We start from the raw sequence: 16,203 nt of genomic DNA, 5'->3' as shown, positions 1-16,203 counted from the left end.
CCCCCTGGCTGCATTCAAGGACCTTACCCACACTACACACTTTGACAGGAAAACCAAATTCTGTATATAAACCAGCTCCAATCAGCTCCCAGAACTGATCCAGCCTGTGCACTGGATAAGGCAGAAAAGCTGATAAAAACTTGGCATATGATTAATTAAGACTATTGCCATGCATATTCACAAGCAGGGTGAACTGGAAGTGTTCAACAATGTTTAGATTTTGGCACTTTCCCATTTTCTACATTGATCTTTGCAGCCTCAATAGATTCATTGCAGCTGATTCGTATATATATTTGTGACCTATCTATGTGCTATATGTTTGTAAGATGTTTGCTCTGTCTGCACTGAGCTGACCTCAGTGTGATTCAGGAAAACCAAAGTTAGAAACACAAACTCCTTATTTAGTAAAGGGAGAAAAACAAGTGCCTCCCGGAAAGAACTGATTTCACAGACCTAGGATGATGACCTAAGGTGGATGTTGTGAAAACCTCCCTGCAGCAACAAGCTTTTCTATTTATTCTAAATATATATCTTTTCCCCCTCTGCAGTGCCAAAGGTCTGCTAAATTCACACAGATTTAATGGACACGAAGGAACAGATGGCTGGAGGCCAGTGTTTGAGCATGTCTGGTTGTGTAAAACACTTCCAGGGTGCACATGAAGAGACTTGGTGTGTGAAAGGTGGATGAATAGGAATTCATCTGGAAAAAAAGGAAACACAATGGATATCATACAGGAAGTTCATAATGAGCAATTGAGCCTGGGTCCTCAGGACTGAGTGACACTGGTCACACATGTGGCCAAAAAGCCCACCCCGGTAAGAATAGCTGCAGTCAGCCTGCTTTAGCCAGGAGCCAGTTTGAGAACATATGGCAAAACAAATGATTCAATGCAATCTGCTCATTCTGCCACTTCCCCTAAATATTGCTGTACTCACATCCTCTGCTTTTTGCCTTATTACAGTGTTACTATTTCAGAGCATGGAAAACACCTGTAGGGATGACAGAGACCTACAGAATTACTAACACGATACGCTGCTGTGGAGATTCTCATGCTGTTTGCATAGATCAGCTTGAGATGTTTACACATATCTTGCCTCTTACTCATGTGAGACAAAGGAAGAGAAGGGAAAGCCAGAAGGTTTACGTTGTTTGCTCCTTTTTCTTCCTTGCATGCAAAAATGGATGCATTCTCCCAGTACATCTGGATTTCACACCAGGCACCCCAGCTCCCACCCAGCACCACTGCCCTTAAGCTTTGTGAGGCTCACAAGAAACAGAAGTTTTACCATTTAAACCCCAATTCACAGCCTTCACCTTTTTAAAATACTAATACTTTCAGGCCTATAATATCCTGAAACAAAAATCTCAGTAAACCATCAAAGGTTTGAAAACTTTTTTCCTTTTATAGAAGTGGCTGTACAAATAAATAAGCAAACACACTACACAAGCAGTGACGTCTGAGACATCACTGTCGCCACAACTCATTCATCTATCAGAAGTCTTGCCATGTTTATTATTTTAAGAGCCACTGATTTCTACCAGAATCAGACTGTATAGACTATAGAAAACTCCAGTCTGTTGTTTTTTTAAAATCAACTTCTCTTAATGGCAAAGGGAAGGTGTTCGAAAACTTGAACTTTAGGAACAGAAAAGGACAACAGGAAGTAAAAACATATTGTAAGGTTTTCATTTAGTTTTTTTCTATAAAGCTTAGGCTTTAGAAACAAATCTAACTCGGGGATCTTAACTACATGGAATCAGACTGAAAGACTGCTCTTGGTTTCAGTGAGGTTCTTTTCCTGGTTCTGCCAGTAAGCTGCTGTGCGACCTTGGATTATTCCCTCCTCACTGTGCTCTGCCTCCTCTTTGCTCTCTTCCTTCCTGGTCATTGTTTGGGCCATTAATCCTGATCCTTTGAAGCTCTAAATATGTACCTTGGCATATTGTAGGTAGTCCACTAAATTGATGGGACTACTCAGAGAGAACACTCATGCATATAGTGTAGATATATATAGTTAGATTAATTTATATATACATATAAACATTTAAACTGCCAGCTCCATTCTGGTTGTTATCTACAGAAACCGATCTTGTGGGGCACAGTACCATGTCACAGTGCAGCTCCAAGTTTAGGTCTCCTTTATTAGTGTGAAGTCGCACATATCCCTTCTTCTTCACATATTGGTATCTCACAACATCTTCTTCAATAGCAGCTACATCAAAGCAGAAGACAGTGATTAGCTCTCTGCAAGCTTGCTCATTGATCTTTAGAAATCATCAGTAAATGATTCATAGAACCTACTGTCTGACCTCTTCTCCTGTGGTACCAGGTCTCGAGGGATCCTACCCTGCAATTCATCTATGATAACCTTGCATTAATCTCTGTGCAAAACACTTTCCATTATAGCAAACCACCAACTCTTTGAGAACCAACCAAATAATGTATATTTTAAATCCCAGAAGCATTCAGTATTACAAACTATAATTTTCAAGCAACGTCTACCAACCACAAACGTTACTTTGAACCCAAATTGCTTCTTGTCAATCCTGCAAGCCAAGCAGGTAGTCATCAGTCAACCACAAACTGCTGACATAGAGACCTACCCACTTCTGAAACAACTCAAGCTGTTACTGGAGACATTCCTGGTAAGTCAAACCAAAGGATCAATCTATGATGTTTCCGTTCCCATTTTGTCAAAATGTCCAGTTAGTCAGATATTTTCTGTACTCAGTCACCTTCAGATCACTGTAACTTACCCAGTAAAGGAATGGAATTTGGTAAACAGTTTCAGCAATGCGTTCAATCTTTGCCCAAGTATGTGCAATCTAAACTTTCTCAACTGGAAATACTAATGACTCAGCTATTTAATCAATATCCAAACTAAATAAATCTTATACATTTGTGTTTAGGCTGGAGAGTAAAAGGAAAACTTCATTGTATTAAAATGTATTTTTTTGCAAAAAGCAGTTAACTAAAAGTTACCATCACAAAATTTGCCGTTGTTCTAACGAATACTGGGGTAGGCCGAAAAGTTGGGCAAGGTTTTGTATGGTATCTGAGGAGAGATTATATTTCATTCCTAACTTAGAAAAGGGGATATGTCAATATGTCATCCCTAGGCATAGAAAATGTCTCATCAATTTTCATTCAAAAGCAGTAACGGTCATTCAAAGCCAAAGCTTGATCATAATTGCTCCAATATTTTCAGAACAGCTTCACTGGAAAGCAAGGATGTATCTGGTCAGGGAATACATTTCCATGGCATTAGCACTGACCAATTACCAATGCACTCCTTCAGCCCTCATAAATGTGTATGTGCTAAGGAGCACTCTTTGAAACTTAGAAATAAAGAAACAGTTTGTAGATAGGTAGTGCTGGTACCTGCTTCGTGGGTAGTTTCAGGCACCATTGCAGTGGAGGTGAAGGAAGCACTTACAGCTCCAGTGGAATAATGAGCCTGTTTGCAGAGGAAAAAGCAAGAGAAAGAGACATTAGATCTTAGAATTTATCTACCAAAGATACAATATAAGCATTAGAAAAGCACAAATACCATCCTTCTGAAAGCAGACTTTCTGCTTTAGCTCCTACTGAAGGAAACAAATACCCAGTGCAGTGATCATTCTCCATCTGTTGCCCACATTTGCTCTGATGGAACTGTAGTTAAGGCTGCTCACGCGCTGAGCTAAAGGGGCTTAATGCTTCCACTACAATTTAATACATCACTATGCAAAAATTCTATCATCAGAATTAATCTGTATGTTCACGGGTGGAGACAGGCAAGGAGTATTTCTGCCAAGACATCTGTAGAAGTCTCCAGTGCTGCTGAGTGGAAGGAAAAATGCAGTGAACCACAGAGATAGGGGAGAGCAAACCAGCCCCTTCCACAGCTGGCCCTGCTGCGTGCAGAGGCACCATCCCGTGCTTCCCAAGGTCTATTTTGAGCTCTGTAATTCTGCAGAAGGGAAACGTTAACGTCACACACGGATTTTGTAGTAAATTACAAAGATCTAATAAACCCAGAGACATGTTCAACAGCTCCAGGAAAATGCCTGTAAAGAGTGCAGGCCAGGTCAGTGCTCACTCTCTAAGGTTTCACTGCATCCTAAGTAAGTTTTCAGCTATGCCCATCCATGTCATAAACTGACAATCTGGCTCCCCAACACTGCAGAGCTCATCCTTACCTCTGTCCGCTTTACTCTTCTCCCTAATTTTTTTAAAAATTATTATTATTTTAACATTACAATGTCCCAAAAAAGGGGGCATTTGTGATCCTACTCCTCGGTCACACACACTCCCTAATCTGCTCCTAAGCCCCCTCACTGAAAGCTGTGTGCTGCACTGCTGTTAGTTTCCATGTAAGTGTAATCAAAGCAAGGAGGCACACACATCCCAGAATTATTAAAGGACAGAAGAATACTCTCTCTTGCCCATTTCAAACAGCCTTTGATGTAGGAAATCCAGATGCAGATGAATTGTTTCTCTTGACAACCAGGAACATGCACCTGGAAGAACATCCTTTAAAATATTCCACTAAACCCTGCATTCCAGTGGAAAAAGAAAATGGAGGAGCAGCTGTGGATGATTTATGTGTTTGTCCACACCAGAAATGATTCACCTGCACTACCCTTAAGGTGTGCTCTCTCTGCCAATAAATGCAGGAAGCAATGATAAACAAAGTCAAAGTGAGAGATTACAACCTGGGAAAATGGTTCTGCCAACACACACGCAGCCACATCGTAAGGATTCTTCCTTCTTCTTTTGATTCAGTTCTCAAATGTTTAGGTTCCTTTGCAATGATTTAACAAATAGAAACTCACTGACACATACTACGCATGTCTAAGGAATCCTGACATGATTCTCATCTTTTCATCTATGACAAATTTCTGTGTGAGAAGAAACAGAAGGAGCAGTGTTTGTTTATACTGCAATAAGGCCTCTAAGAAGAAAAACAACTATTACCATTCTTGAAGAAGTCAATCAGTACCAAACTACAAATTAAGTCAACTTACTGCATTCAGCTTATCCACTTTCTTCTTTTCAGGAGCCTTCATGGTAGCTGCTAAAATATCATCACCTTTGAATTCCTTATAAAGCTCCAGTAAGGTCTCTCGGGTCTCTGTATTTGTGTTTTTCAAATAGTAAGATGGATCTAATTTTGCTTTTTCTTCATCTAGGTAAGACAAAGTTAAATCACTCAGAATTAAAAGAAACACTGTATTTTATTCTCCTTCAGTTTATTACATTACTAATTACACAAAAACTTTCCGGACATTATTGCTACTTTTTCTTTTTTAAATAAAAAGGTCTAGCAACTACAGATATTCCTCCATACACATTGACAAATAGCAATGCATAACACTAATGCCAAAATATAGCACAATAAATGCCAATACGATGTACAAGAAAAAAAAAATCAAGCCAACTATCATAAAAATTTATTTGAAACCACTAAAAATTATCTAAGTCCATTCAAGTCTTGTAAAAATTTTATAGAACAATAAAGACAAAATATAGTTGGGTACAATATAAACTTCTGTCCTTCATCTCCTCACTGAATGGCCAGGCCTGTGATACAAAAATCCCAGGATCAGATATTTTATGTGACAATAGGGGAAGGAGATTGCTGAACTGGACTGTGGTATTTGATTTAGTTAATATTTTAATTTAATATTTAATTTTTACAAGTTTCACTTGTCCTCTATCTTGGTATGCTTATTATTTGCTGGATATTAGATATTCCATATCTGAGAAAATACTCACTTATTCTGATGAGGCAAATAGAAAGAGATGCTTGCTTGCACAATAGTAATTACAAAAACCCCAAAACCAGATATAAGCACAATAAGCTAACCACTGAGAGCTATCCTTCCAGAAAACAGAGTCAATTCCACAATATCATCTTCAGATTTTCTATGTTTGGATTGGCGTTTTCTCAGCCTACCTTCAATTCATCCTTACCTGGATCAATTACTTTTATGTTGTTCTTAACATGAAAGAAGTTTGAGACATTGAACTTATCCAGGTTTGTTGGATCCTGAAAGTAATAATAATTAAAAAAAACGAATATCAGAGATCTTGGTAGGCACATATTCCAAGCAATAGACAAGACCATAGGGCAGACACCGTAATAAATAAACAGGGAGAAACAGAATAACTTCCATACTCCTCAAACCACAGAAAGACGAAAAAAATACAAAGCAATCAACTGCAACCAGCATCAGCAATGAGTCTGTTCACAGCAGACTCCTTAGGGATCTGCAATTCAGTTCCAAACATAGATTACACAACTATCACCTCCAGAAGTTGCTACCAGAACCCAGCCGAGTCTCCCCCATCCTAGAGAGGCAAGAACAATGCAATCCCCTGGTTCTTTCCTTTGTTCTGAGCTTTGGTCTAAGATCCATGCAAAAGCACATCAGCTATCTCCTGCTATTTGTAATCCTAGGCCTGATTTGCACATGCTCTGTGAACTTCTGCAATGCATTTCAAAACACAAATAAAACCTCAGAGCAAGTCTCTGCAGTAAGAACTGTTTTGACAGTTGTTTTTTTTTTTAACTAGTGCTTACAGAACTATGTTTAAAAATGATGCAAAAAAAAGAAAAAACCTATTATGAAAATTCAATTTAGTGACCACTGGAGGAAAACAGCAAAAACACACAGTCCATTAACTGTGATTCTTTATGCTATCTCAAGGCAACTTGCTGCAGAACTCTGACCTTTCCTTAGACAGAGTGAGACAAGGAATGCCTACTGCTGATCTAGGTTACTTTATACTATTATTAAACAGGCTTTAATCCTCTCCTTACAATGACTTCAAGGTTTTCTCCTCAAGCTCCTCTGAAGCACAGAAAGGTCAAAACATCAGCCCAGGACACCCAGTCACTAATGGAAAGTCTGTCTTACAGAAAACAATTCAAACTTTAAAATACCAAACTAATAAAATAATATGCAATAGTTTCTAGTTCAGGCTAAAGCTAATGCAACATAATGTATAGACCTAATGTATAGTATTAAATATATTATCCTAAAAACATTAAGAAAGCTTCTCAGACCACCATGGTTGACAAAAAGTTTGACAATTTCATCTCTGCCAGAAGTAATGCTTAATACAAGCAGAGCTGCTAGCTCCATAATTTATAAAATGATCTAATTATGCCTTTCATTCAGCCATGAAATGTTATGCTTCCACCAAAGAGTGCATTTTTAGTTCTATTGCTGGTACTAAAATCAAAACACATTTTTGAAATGTGTTTCTATGTGATTCTGCACCTTAATGTGATCTCCTGGCTTTCTGCTGTCCACTTTCCTAACCACCAGATAACAATTTTCTAGTGCTTCCTGTCCCATCATACCCCTCCAACAGATCTTCACTGAGACAAAAAAAAACCCCCAAAACTGCCTCAAAAAATTACATCTTTAAGATTTTGCTTTAGAAACAGACAATCTTTAAATAAAACCACTAAAAAATAGGAAATTCGGATCTATTTTTTAGCCATTTTTGTTTCCTCTGACACTGGGTGTATTTATTATTTATTACTGTACACACATATTTATATACGTGAATAGAAATGATTTTGAGCCTTGCTTTCTGACAGTCAACAAGATGCATGGAGAAAGTCTGGAGAAAGAACTCCGTGTGTTTTCACAAGACATCTTCACTCCCAAATACTCTGCAGCTTCCCAAGACAGCAATCACTGCTCTGCACATAGATGTACTGCCTCAAAAGGTAAAGGAAGGAGGGAAGATCTGCTTACCCCTTCAGGAAAGGGAAAAATATCTGTGTATTAATATTAATAGAGATAAATGGGTTTATAGCAATCCACGTCTGCAGTTCATGGCAAAGCTGAAGGGCAAGACTGACTCCTGAAAACTATTTTTCCTGGACAGGAGGGAAGGCAGCAGTAAAAATGCAACAGAAAACACCTTCATGATGTTCCTCTAAATAAAGCTTCTTCATTTATTGATTGTTTAAAAATAAAAAAAGGACATCACAACTCCCCGTGCCTTACAAAACCCAGGGGCTTGTGCTCAGGGTGCCACAAATCAGATTTGTTCACACCGTTTAACAGCCACAATTCATTCAAACATCAATGTGGCTTAACCAGCCTAGTCACAGGCATCGAGCAACTCCAAAGTGTTCACAGCCTCTTTCCTTGCAGGGGATTTCTCAGGGCTCTCCAAATCACCACCAGCCCCTGCTCTGGCAGTGCATCATTATCGTGTGAAGGACAGCAGAGGCCACACGGCAGCTCCTTGTCCTTGCAGACCAGCTGTCCATCTGCCCTCTGGGACATCTGAACTCCAGAACTGTGACCCAGGTCCCCTGCACAAGGTCCTTCCACCACAGCCACGTGGGCCATCTGTTCCAATGGAAACCTTGACAAAGGTTTGGTTTACAGGGCTGTCCCCTTGTATTCCTGATTCTGCAAAGCAAGAGCCTCACCACACATAGAGAAGGGGGAGAACCCACACTCCTACCCCAAAAGAGATTTCCTTCTGTCAGTGGAACAGCCCCTCAAAAATGGCTCCTCACATTGAAATTCGAGTATCATCTTGTACAGGACACCAAGACCTGTTTACTGCTCCCTCTAAAACACAGCATCTAGATATACTTAGTTTGATTTATAGAAGTTTGATTAGAATTCTCTTGATTAGAATTTGTGTGAACCAGAATTAGCATACTGTGAAAGTACTGCAGTGAATACTAAGTCAAACACAAGATCCCAGTTGCTTCTACCTGTCCCCAAGAGCAGAAATCTGACCAGCCCAAACTGTGCTGCAGAAGACACAAACCATTTCCTTACTGGTGGTACCGAGTCCTACAACACGAGATACAGATTTTTTAAAGGTAAGACTATGAAAATTTTTTAAGTTTGCACAGTCTTTAGATGCATCACTTCAGGAATAAAACTGTCTAAATGCTAATAATTAGCCTGCCAGGCTCCTCTCATTGCATCCGTGACAGTTACCGGGCACTGAATCAGAGCAGTCCGAACAAGATGCCACAGGGACGGGCAGACAGACACACATTGTCAAAGCCTCAAGCTCTAACGAATTCATTGCCTCTCCTGGTCAGAGAAAGGCTGGACTCATGGGGATGTTCCCAATCCTGTTAAGATTAAGGCTTGGAGCACAAAGACCTAAAGAAATAAGTTCTGTGTAAGTGCACAGAAACCAGAAAGGAAGATGAACCATGGCCTACTTTCGTTTGTCTTAGCATGATTAAAAATATGTATTCAAAACACCATGGCTGGCAGTCTCAGGGTTTTTCTTATTAAGGTTATGAACCATAAACTTTAGTTCAGCAAAGTACTAGCACAGATATAGGCTTCAAAGGGTGGCTAACTATCATCACTATTAAAAATCTCATATTTAATGTTCTCCTGAAAGCTGGGCTCTGAAAACAGCTAATCTCAAGTTTTATTCCACTTGTTTTTTCCCAGACTTTTTCTGGTTTTACCTACTCAGGGAAACAGCTTGAACTCTGTTAATCATATGCACCACATACAAGCCCCCAAAAAGCAGGTTAAAACCAATAGGACTCTGTGATTTCTTTGAGTCCTGATTTCTCTCTTAGCATTTGGTTGGCCTTGCTGCATCCCTAATTATCCTTAGGACTCTCACCCTCACTGTCACTGTCCCACTTCTTTACCTGCTACTCTGCACGCCCATTGATGCAGGGTTCTCCCTCCCAGAGACCTCACCCACAACCGTGAGGAAATCTGCTCTGACCTTCTGTCACACAAAGAGCAAATGAGGAATAGCTGAGGAGTGAAATATCAATTAACAGTGTGCAGCTCAGCTACCTCCAGCTCTGCTCATTAGCTGTGCTTCCTGCCACAAATGTCAGCGGTGTTTAACAGCTTGTCGGGAGCCATGTCTTGTCCACAGCTGATTAGGTTATACAGAAACAATAAAACTGACATAAGGAAGCACATAACAGTATGAGGCTTTTTTCCCTTTAACAGCATTCCCTCTGTTAGCATTTAGCCAGACTTGGTGTTATCTTCTCTTCCCCCCTCCATTTCTGCAGTGCAAAGAGGATGCATTTGTTAGCCTGCATCCACCAGGGAAGGCTCTCTGCAGGCTGCCACCAGAGCACTGTGCCTGCTGCCCCTGGCACAGCAGGGCAGGGGCTTCATTGCACTTCCTTGGGCAAGGAGGAGCCCCCACATGTGCCTCTGCCTCACCTGCAGCACTGCCACTGAGCACAGCCACAGTGCTCATTAAATCCCCTGCCAGCACACGGCTCAGCAACAGCTTCAAAGAGTTTCCAGAGCAGGAGTAACTTCTGCTGTATCCTCACAAACTTAAGTTTGTCTCTGGTTTGTCAACAGAGCCACAGTGGAGGATGACAAATTGACAAGGTGCTAAAGGGGAAACTTCTCCACTCCTCTGAACATTTCCTATCAAATGGGATGTGAAAGCTGGGTATTTCAACTTTCTTACTTTGCTCTCCTCAGGACCTCTTACACTTGCTGAGATGGGAAGTTCACCCCTGTGTCCAGCAAAGCTCTACCTGACCCTGTTCCTCTCTCCACCTTGAGCTGGGGCATCTGCCCCAGCCTGCCTGGGCATATATGGGGGAATTCAGATGATAGGTATTTATGTGCTTACTGTTAAGTTCCACATCATTACACAAAGAATAATCTGCGTAATATAGGATTGAAACACACATGAATTTACATTGACACTAATTAATAATAATTTCTGCCAGATTTTGCCATAAAGATTTGACGGTAAACATTGAGATCTAGCAGTCAATCCCCCAAAAATTTACTTGGAAGATAATCTCAAATTAGGTTAAACGTTTAGACTGAACACTACCTGAAAACCTGTAAGACATGGGACTGGAAGAATTACCTAGATCTGAAGTGAAGTCTAATGCACTATTATTACAAAGTTGTGCTCAATCCTACCTTGAAACCAATTGCAAAGTGAAATGATGAACAGCAAAGTACCAGAAGAGCAAGCAGAAGAGGGAGGTAAGGACACTGCAAACAAGTGTTAACAATGTCAGCTTTTCCACTGCAGACACCCTGTCCCCACAGATCTCCAAGCACTTTACAGCCTGCCTTACCCACTAAGTGTAACTAATTAATCTTACAGTACTCGAGTTGTCTGGCAGCTGGGAACACATCCATGACATTTTCAAGGGATGCTGAGTTAGGATGAGCTCATCATCATCAAGGTAAAGAATATAAGTGGGTTTAAAGTTATGAGAAACTTAGACAACATACAACAGCAAATTCCATTTAAAAGAGACATGAACCAGTACAGTTGGGTTGGAAGAAAAATTATCCAAAATAATGATAAGGAGAGAGAAACTTGGAAAAATGTAAGACCTGCCCTGCAGAAGATGGAAAGCTTGACTTGAGTTTGTAGCAAGATCACAAAGCTAAGGCAAGGAAATTTAAACTTCAGTGTAAAGAGCTACAGTTCAAAACCCCAGTCATACTAGGAGAGCTGTATCTAGGAAGGGTATCATATGGAATAATGCCATGTGCATTTCTGTCATCATCAGCAAAATCCTGAACTAGAATCCATGACTTCTTCTGCCCGAATAACTCCATTCCAATACTGCTAATGCATCTTGCACACCAGGATATGGTATTACCCTTTACCTCCTGCCCTGACTGGCTGGATAATATGGCCATATGCTGATGAAAAACTGCCATGCCCACTCCAGGACATTTGCATTTCAACGGGGAAAGAAGTATATGCTGTATATGGACTACGTGTAGGAAGCACTGCGGATTCCTTTACAAAGAAAGCACATCAAAGACCTAAGACAGTATTGCTAACAACTAAAGTTGTGATTCTGCCTTTTTTAGTTTTGAACAAAAAAAAGAAGTTGTCCTTTTTAACAAGTAAATAGCACATAAATAACTGCTACTAAATTCAACACAACCAGAGGAGGTGGTGCTTAGCAGAAAAGATAACAGGGTGGATTATGACTTGTGTTTGAATAATGTTTAGGACCAAGAACAGGAAAAGCATATTATGCAATTCTGCCTCCTCTGAAAAGAGTAAATCTTTCTTGTTTTGTTTTTAATTATATATATTAGGAGACAGAAGCCAAGTTTGAGGTCGATTGCTATTCTGGTAAAATCCAAGTAAATGTAGGATTGTCCTTTATGTATCAATAAGGAAATATGTGATCATACAAATAATCTGTAAACATACATCATTCATATTTTCCACTTATCACGTTGTATCTCACTACCAAACACAGGTACCCCATCTGTTTCCTAGGACATTCAGAGTCAGCCTCTGGAAATGCTATTTTCTATTGCTAAACACAACTATTACAGACAGCCCTATTCAGCTGTTATTTGCAAAGCAAAGCATGTTTTTTTATAGCAACTTCCTTTACATCTACTTTTTTGCCAAACAGCAGGGTCAGTGATACCAACTCAGTCTCAATTCCAGCTCTCTTGGATACCACAGCACTCAATTTACATGGGGAAATGAGAAAACAACAAAGTGATAAATTTCAACACAGAACTGAAAGGTTTTTCAGAGAAGGAGGAATTGGGGTAGAGCTCTGAAACACAACAGATTGCAGTCATGAACTCTGGCTAAGAAACAGAGCCACAGGTGGTGGAGCTTGGCAGTGTGAAGCCTGAAGCCATCACGCTGCCTGCAGTGTTGTCAACAAGAGAGGAGACACCGGTCTGTCTTTCAATAATTTATATAAGAAAACACTGTGAGAAAATAACAGCACATTTCTCTACCACATCTACTTCAGCAATTCTAATTGACCCAGGCTAGTCACGCCACTTCAGATGGAATCCTGGCCTCAACAAAGCAAGTCAGGGTAGGGCACAATTTGAATAGGAGAAATCAAGTTCTAAGCGCGAGTTTGCTGTGGGTGTTGTGCAGTGCAGGAAATGGATCTCACTTCTCCTTCAACAGCCTGAAGCCATTTTAGACTGTTAGAAATAATTCTGAAAAAAATATTTAAAGCCTGATCTGGTAAAAGGTCAAACTTTATCTGACCAACAGCATTCAGATGGTCAAATCTCTTGCAGTCCAATCCCAAGATGGGGGTGTCTTTGCTAGTTCTAAACTTATTTAAGAAGAGTGTAGCACAAGAGTGTACACTGCAGAAGTTAACACCAATCCACAATGAACTGGCTACTGAAGAGGATCAAATCACACATTATGAACATCACCCTCAGTGGAGGTGGGAGAGGTGCAGGCAATGTGTGACCGAGACCTTGGACTGCACAACTACCAAAATCTACTTAGCTTCATATTAGACATAACCCTCCAAGCAAGACAGAAACCCAGAATGTCAAGAACGAAGATGAAAAATACTGATAAAAATTCACATAGAGAAGGACGAAATTTTGAGCTGCTGTGCTTTGAGATTTAGAGGACTAGAGCAGCTGTGAAAAATCAAAGCTAGGCAAGTAGCAGGAATACACTCTTCATATATACATTCAATTCCAACTCTACAAAACATATCAAAATATTTTTTTAGCGACTGCACATTTCAATTGTTTGTTCAAAATAATTTGGTTTTCCATATGGGTGCACGGACACATTTTTAGACACTTGTCTTTTTTTACTTTTCCAAATCCATTAGCAACCATGCAGTTACACAGAAATAACATTTTGTTGGGAGCTTCCAATCAGAAAAAAAAGCTGTATTTTTTGTATCCATTGGAATAAAAACATTTTACTTTGTTGCATTAGCTTGAACACCAACAAGCCCAAAGGAACAGAGGAAAAATATTTAAAAACATGCTGTTAAGCACTGGGGAGTAGGAAAGAAGGCTTACACTTTATTTAAATTTAGACATAAATGAAAAATATTTTTCTATTTGAATTAGACTCTATTGTCTTGGCTAGTGGCAATTAAGTGTTCATGAGATGCACACTAACTCATGATTTCAATAATAATGATCCAGGAATCTTTTTCCCCTTTTTTAAAATAATGCAAGCTTAAAAATACCTGCTTTTAAACAAAAGTTTTAGATCTTTTGAGACGAAACTTCTCCTGTAAATAACTACCTTTTACACTGTAAAATCCACAATGCTCTTTTAATTCAGGTTATAATTTTCTTAAACTCTGCAAAGAACCAACATTGGTATCTATTGAGAAGCAAAACATTCCAAACAAGCCATTACAGAAAGTCCTCTGGTTTGCTGCCTTTCTCTACAGTCAGAGAAACATTCCATGGAAAACACTTTTCTGAACCTTTGACTCTTTTATACATCTTCGGAAGAGTAAGATGGACAATCCACTTCAGCCCTAATGTAACATGCCAAGTTCCTAAAAGTTCAAATACTTTACATTCTAAACACTGTTTCTTTTGATACCACGGACTGTGTTACCAACTCATCCAGACTGTGTCACACGGAATCTTTGTGTCTCATCTGGGTAACAACGCAAATGCAGTGAAGTTTCTCTGTTCAGTTACTCTAGTTTCCTGCTAGAACAGTGGACACAGCAGCATTTCCCCCTCTGCAAAATAAAACCCTGTGTGGTACAAGGTAACAGAGAGGAAAGTTCACCTGCAGTGTGACGATGTCTTGCCGAGTGAAGGGCTCATCTGTCAGGAGATCCTTGTAGCTCTTTGGTTTTATGTTCAGCTGCTCAACCGCCTAACAGCCAGGCAAAACACACGGCAAAAATCAGATTCTTGTGTGCAAATGTTACAAGTAAATATGTGCTATCAATAAAATCTTAAAGTACAAATCATAAAGAAAACAGTTTCACTCTCTTTCTCATCTGGCAGCTGCAATATTTTCATTGTGGGCTTTAACAAGTGAGATGTTTTTGTCTCTCATCCCTACAAAACTTGACAGTTTTGTGCGGTTTGCTGGGTTGTACTTTTAAGAGGAACCTTGCAGTCTCCATTCCACAGTTATGTCTATCATTCAAACCAAATTAATCGCAAAAGTACTGCCAAAATGAAAAAAAGAGAATTCTTGCTTTCAGTTTTCTAAGCTCTTACATGCAAAAGACGCCTGAATCTCTCTTATTTACCCAAATGTCCTCTGTGCACCTCGGATGGAAGTGCTAATGTTGTCCCAGGACCTCCAGCAGTCCATAAATTCCATGCTTGTAATAAACCAGCACCTGCTATCACTTCATGTGCTACCACATGGGGCACAGAGCCTCTTGGCACAGCCCATTCAGGAAGGCCAGTGCTGTAGGCTGCAGCAAAAGAGCAAGAGTTCTGCAGAACTGACCAGGGATTAACAAAGACCTCTCTGAAACTCATCCCTGCCTGTTCACCCCAGCAGCCAAAGCACCCTGCTCGCAGAAAGAACAAGAAATACTTTCAATTTTAACCTGATCTTGACTGCTCTTACGGCTGAGGACAGCTTTTCTACATCAGAGCAGGTTTTCAAACCCACGATGAATCCAGCCTTTCCTTGATTGCAATGGTTTCAGCCCGTTCCTCCCTCAGTATCCGAATGCCCCATCAGAACTCAAAAAGCAGACGTTCCAGTGTTCAGACTTTTCACAACACTGGATATGGATTCATTAATTGAAGGATTTATTTGCTACTGAAAAAATAAATAAATCTTGCTTTTACAGTAAGGACTATGCAAAGAAGTCACAATTAAAATTCCACTTGGGTTTACAAAAATGTTCACAAAACACGAATAAAAATGCAGTTTAAGTGTCCATTAAGGGATTCCTTCTCCTATTCCCCCAGCTCCAGCTAAAATCAACTTTTTTATTCACTGATATGAATAGAAATGAGACAATTTCTGTTTTTGTGATGACACTGAGAAAGACAACAGAAAATGTGTGTATTAATTTGACTGAGAAGCATATAAAAGCTACTCATTTTGAAACAGAAGATTCAGTACATGCAGATTAACTTAAGAAAACGTTTTAGAAATACTATTTAATTCATATTCTAAAATTGCTCCTATTTTGAAGGCTAAAACTGGACAACAATTTGTGAAATCAGTTCATCTCCCATCCTTTAATTTCTCTGGCTGTAAAACAAGAATAAAATTTACACGTCTTTCTAAAACATTTTGTGATTTTTGACTGAAATGCATCAAGTAAAAAGTATTAATAGAGAACCCACCTCATAGGCAAACACATTTCCAGTAGTCTTGATGGCCACAATATGGGAGTTATTCGTAAATACAGTAAACAGCACTGGACAGTGGTACTTGCCTGATAGAGGGAAAATTTAAATTTCACATGAACATCTGTAAC

General features: G+C 39.6%; 1 protein-coding gene across 1 annotated transcript in view; it reads right to left on the bottom strand.

Moving 5' to 3' along the window:
* The window catches only part of PPIL2 (peptidylprolyl isomerase like 2), a 68,353-nt gene that overhangs the window by 34,802 nt on the left and 17,348 nt on the right, over positions 1-16,203 (bottom strand). The window contains exons 7-12 of the mRNA XM_040080975.2: positions 16,070-16,161; positions 14,532-14,621; positions 5,961-6,036; positions 5,012-5,172; positions 3,384-3,459; positions 2,108-2,214 (exon numbers count right to left, since the gene is read on the bottom strand). Of these exons, the coding sequence (XP_039936909.1) occupies positions 2,108-2,214; positions 3,384-3,459; positions 5,012-5,172; positions 5,961-6,036; positions 14,532-14,621; positions 16,070-16,161 (602 nt within the window). The remainder of the gene's footprint in view (positions 1-2,107; positions 2,215-3,383; positions 3,460-5,011; positions 5,173-5,960; positions 6,037-14,531; positions 14,622-16,069; positions 16,162-16,203) is intronic.

Source organism: Hirundo rustica, chromosome 17, assembly GCF_015227805.2.
Source record: "Hirundo rustica isolate bHirRus1 chromosome 17, bHirRus1.pri.v3, whole genome shotgun sequence".
Classification (NCBI taxonomy): Eukaryota; Metazoa; Chordata; class Aves; order Passeriformes; family Hirundinidae; genus Hirundo; species Hirundo rustica.
This window is presented reverse-complemented; position numbering and strand designations above follow the sequence as displayed.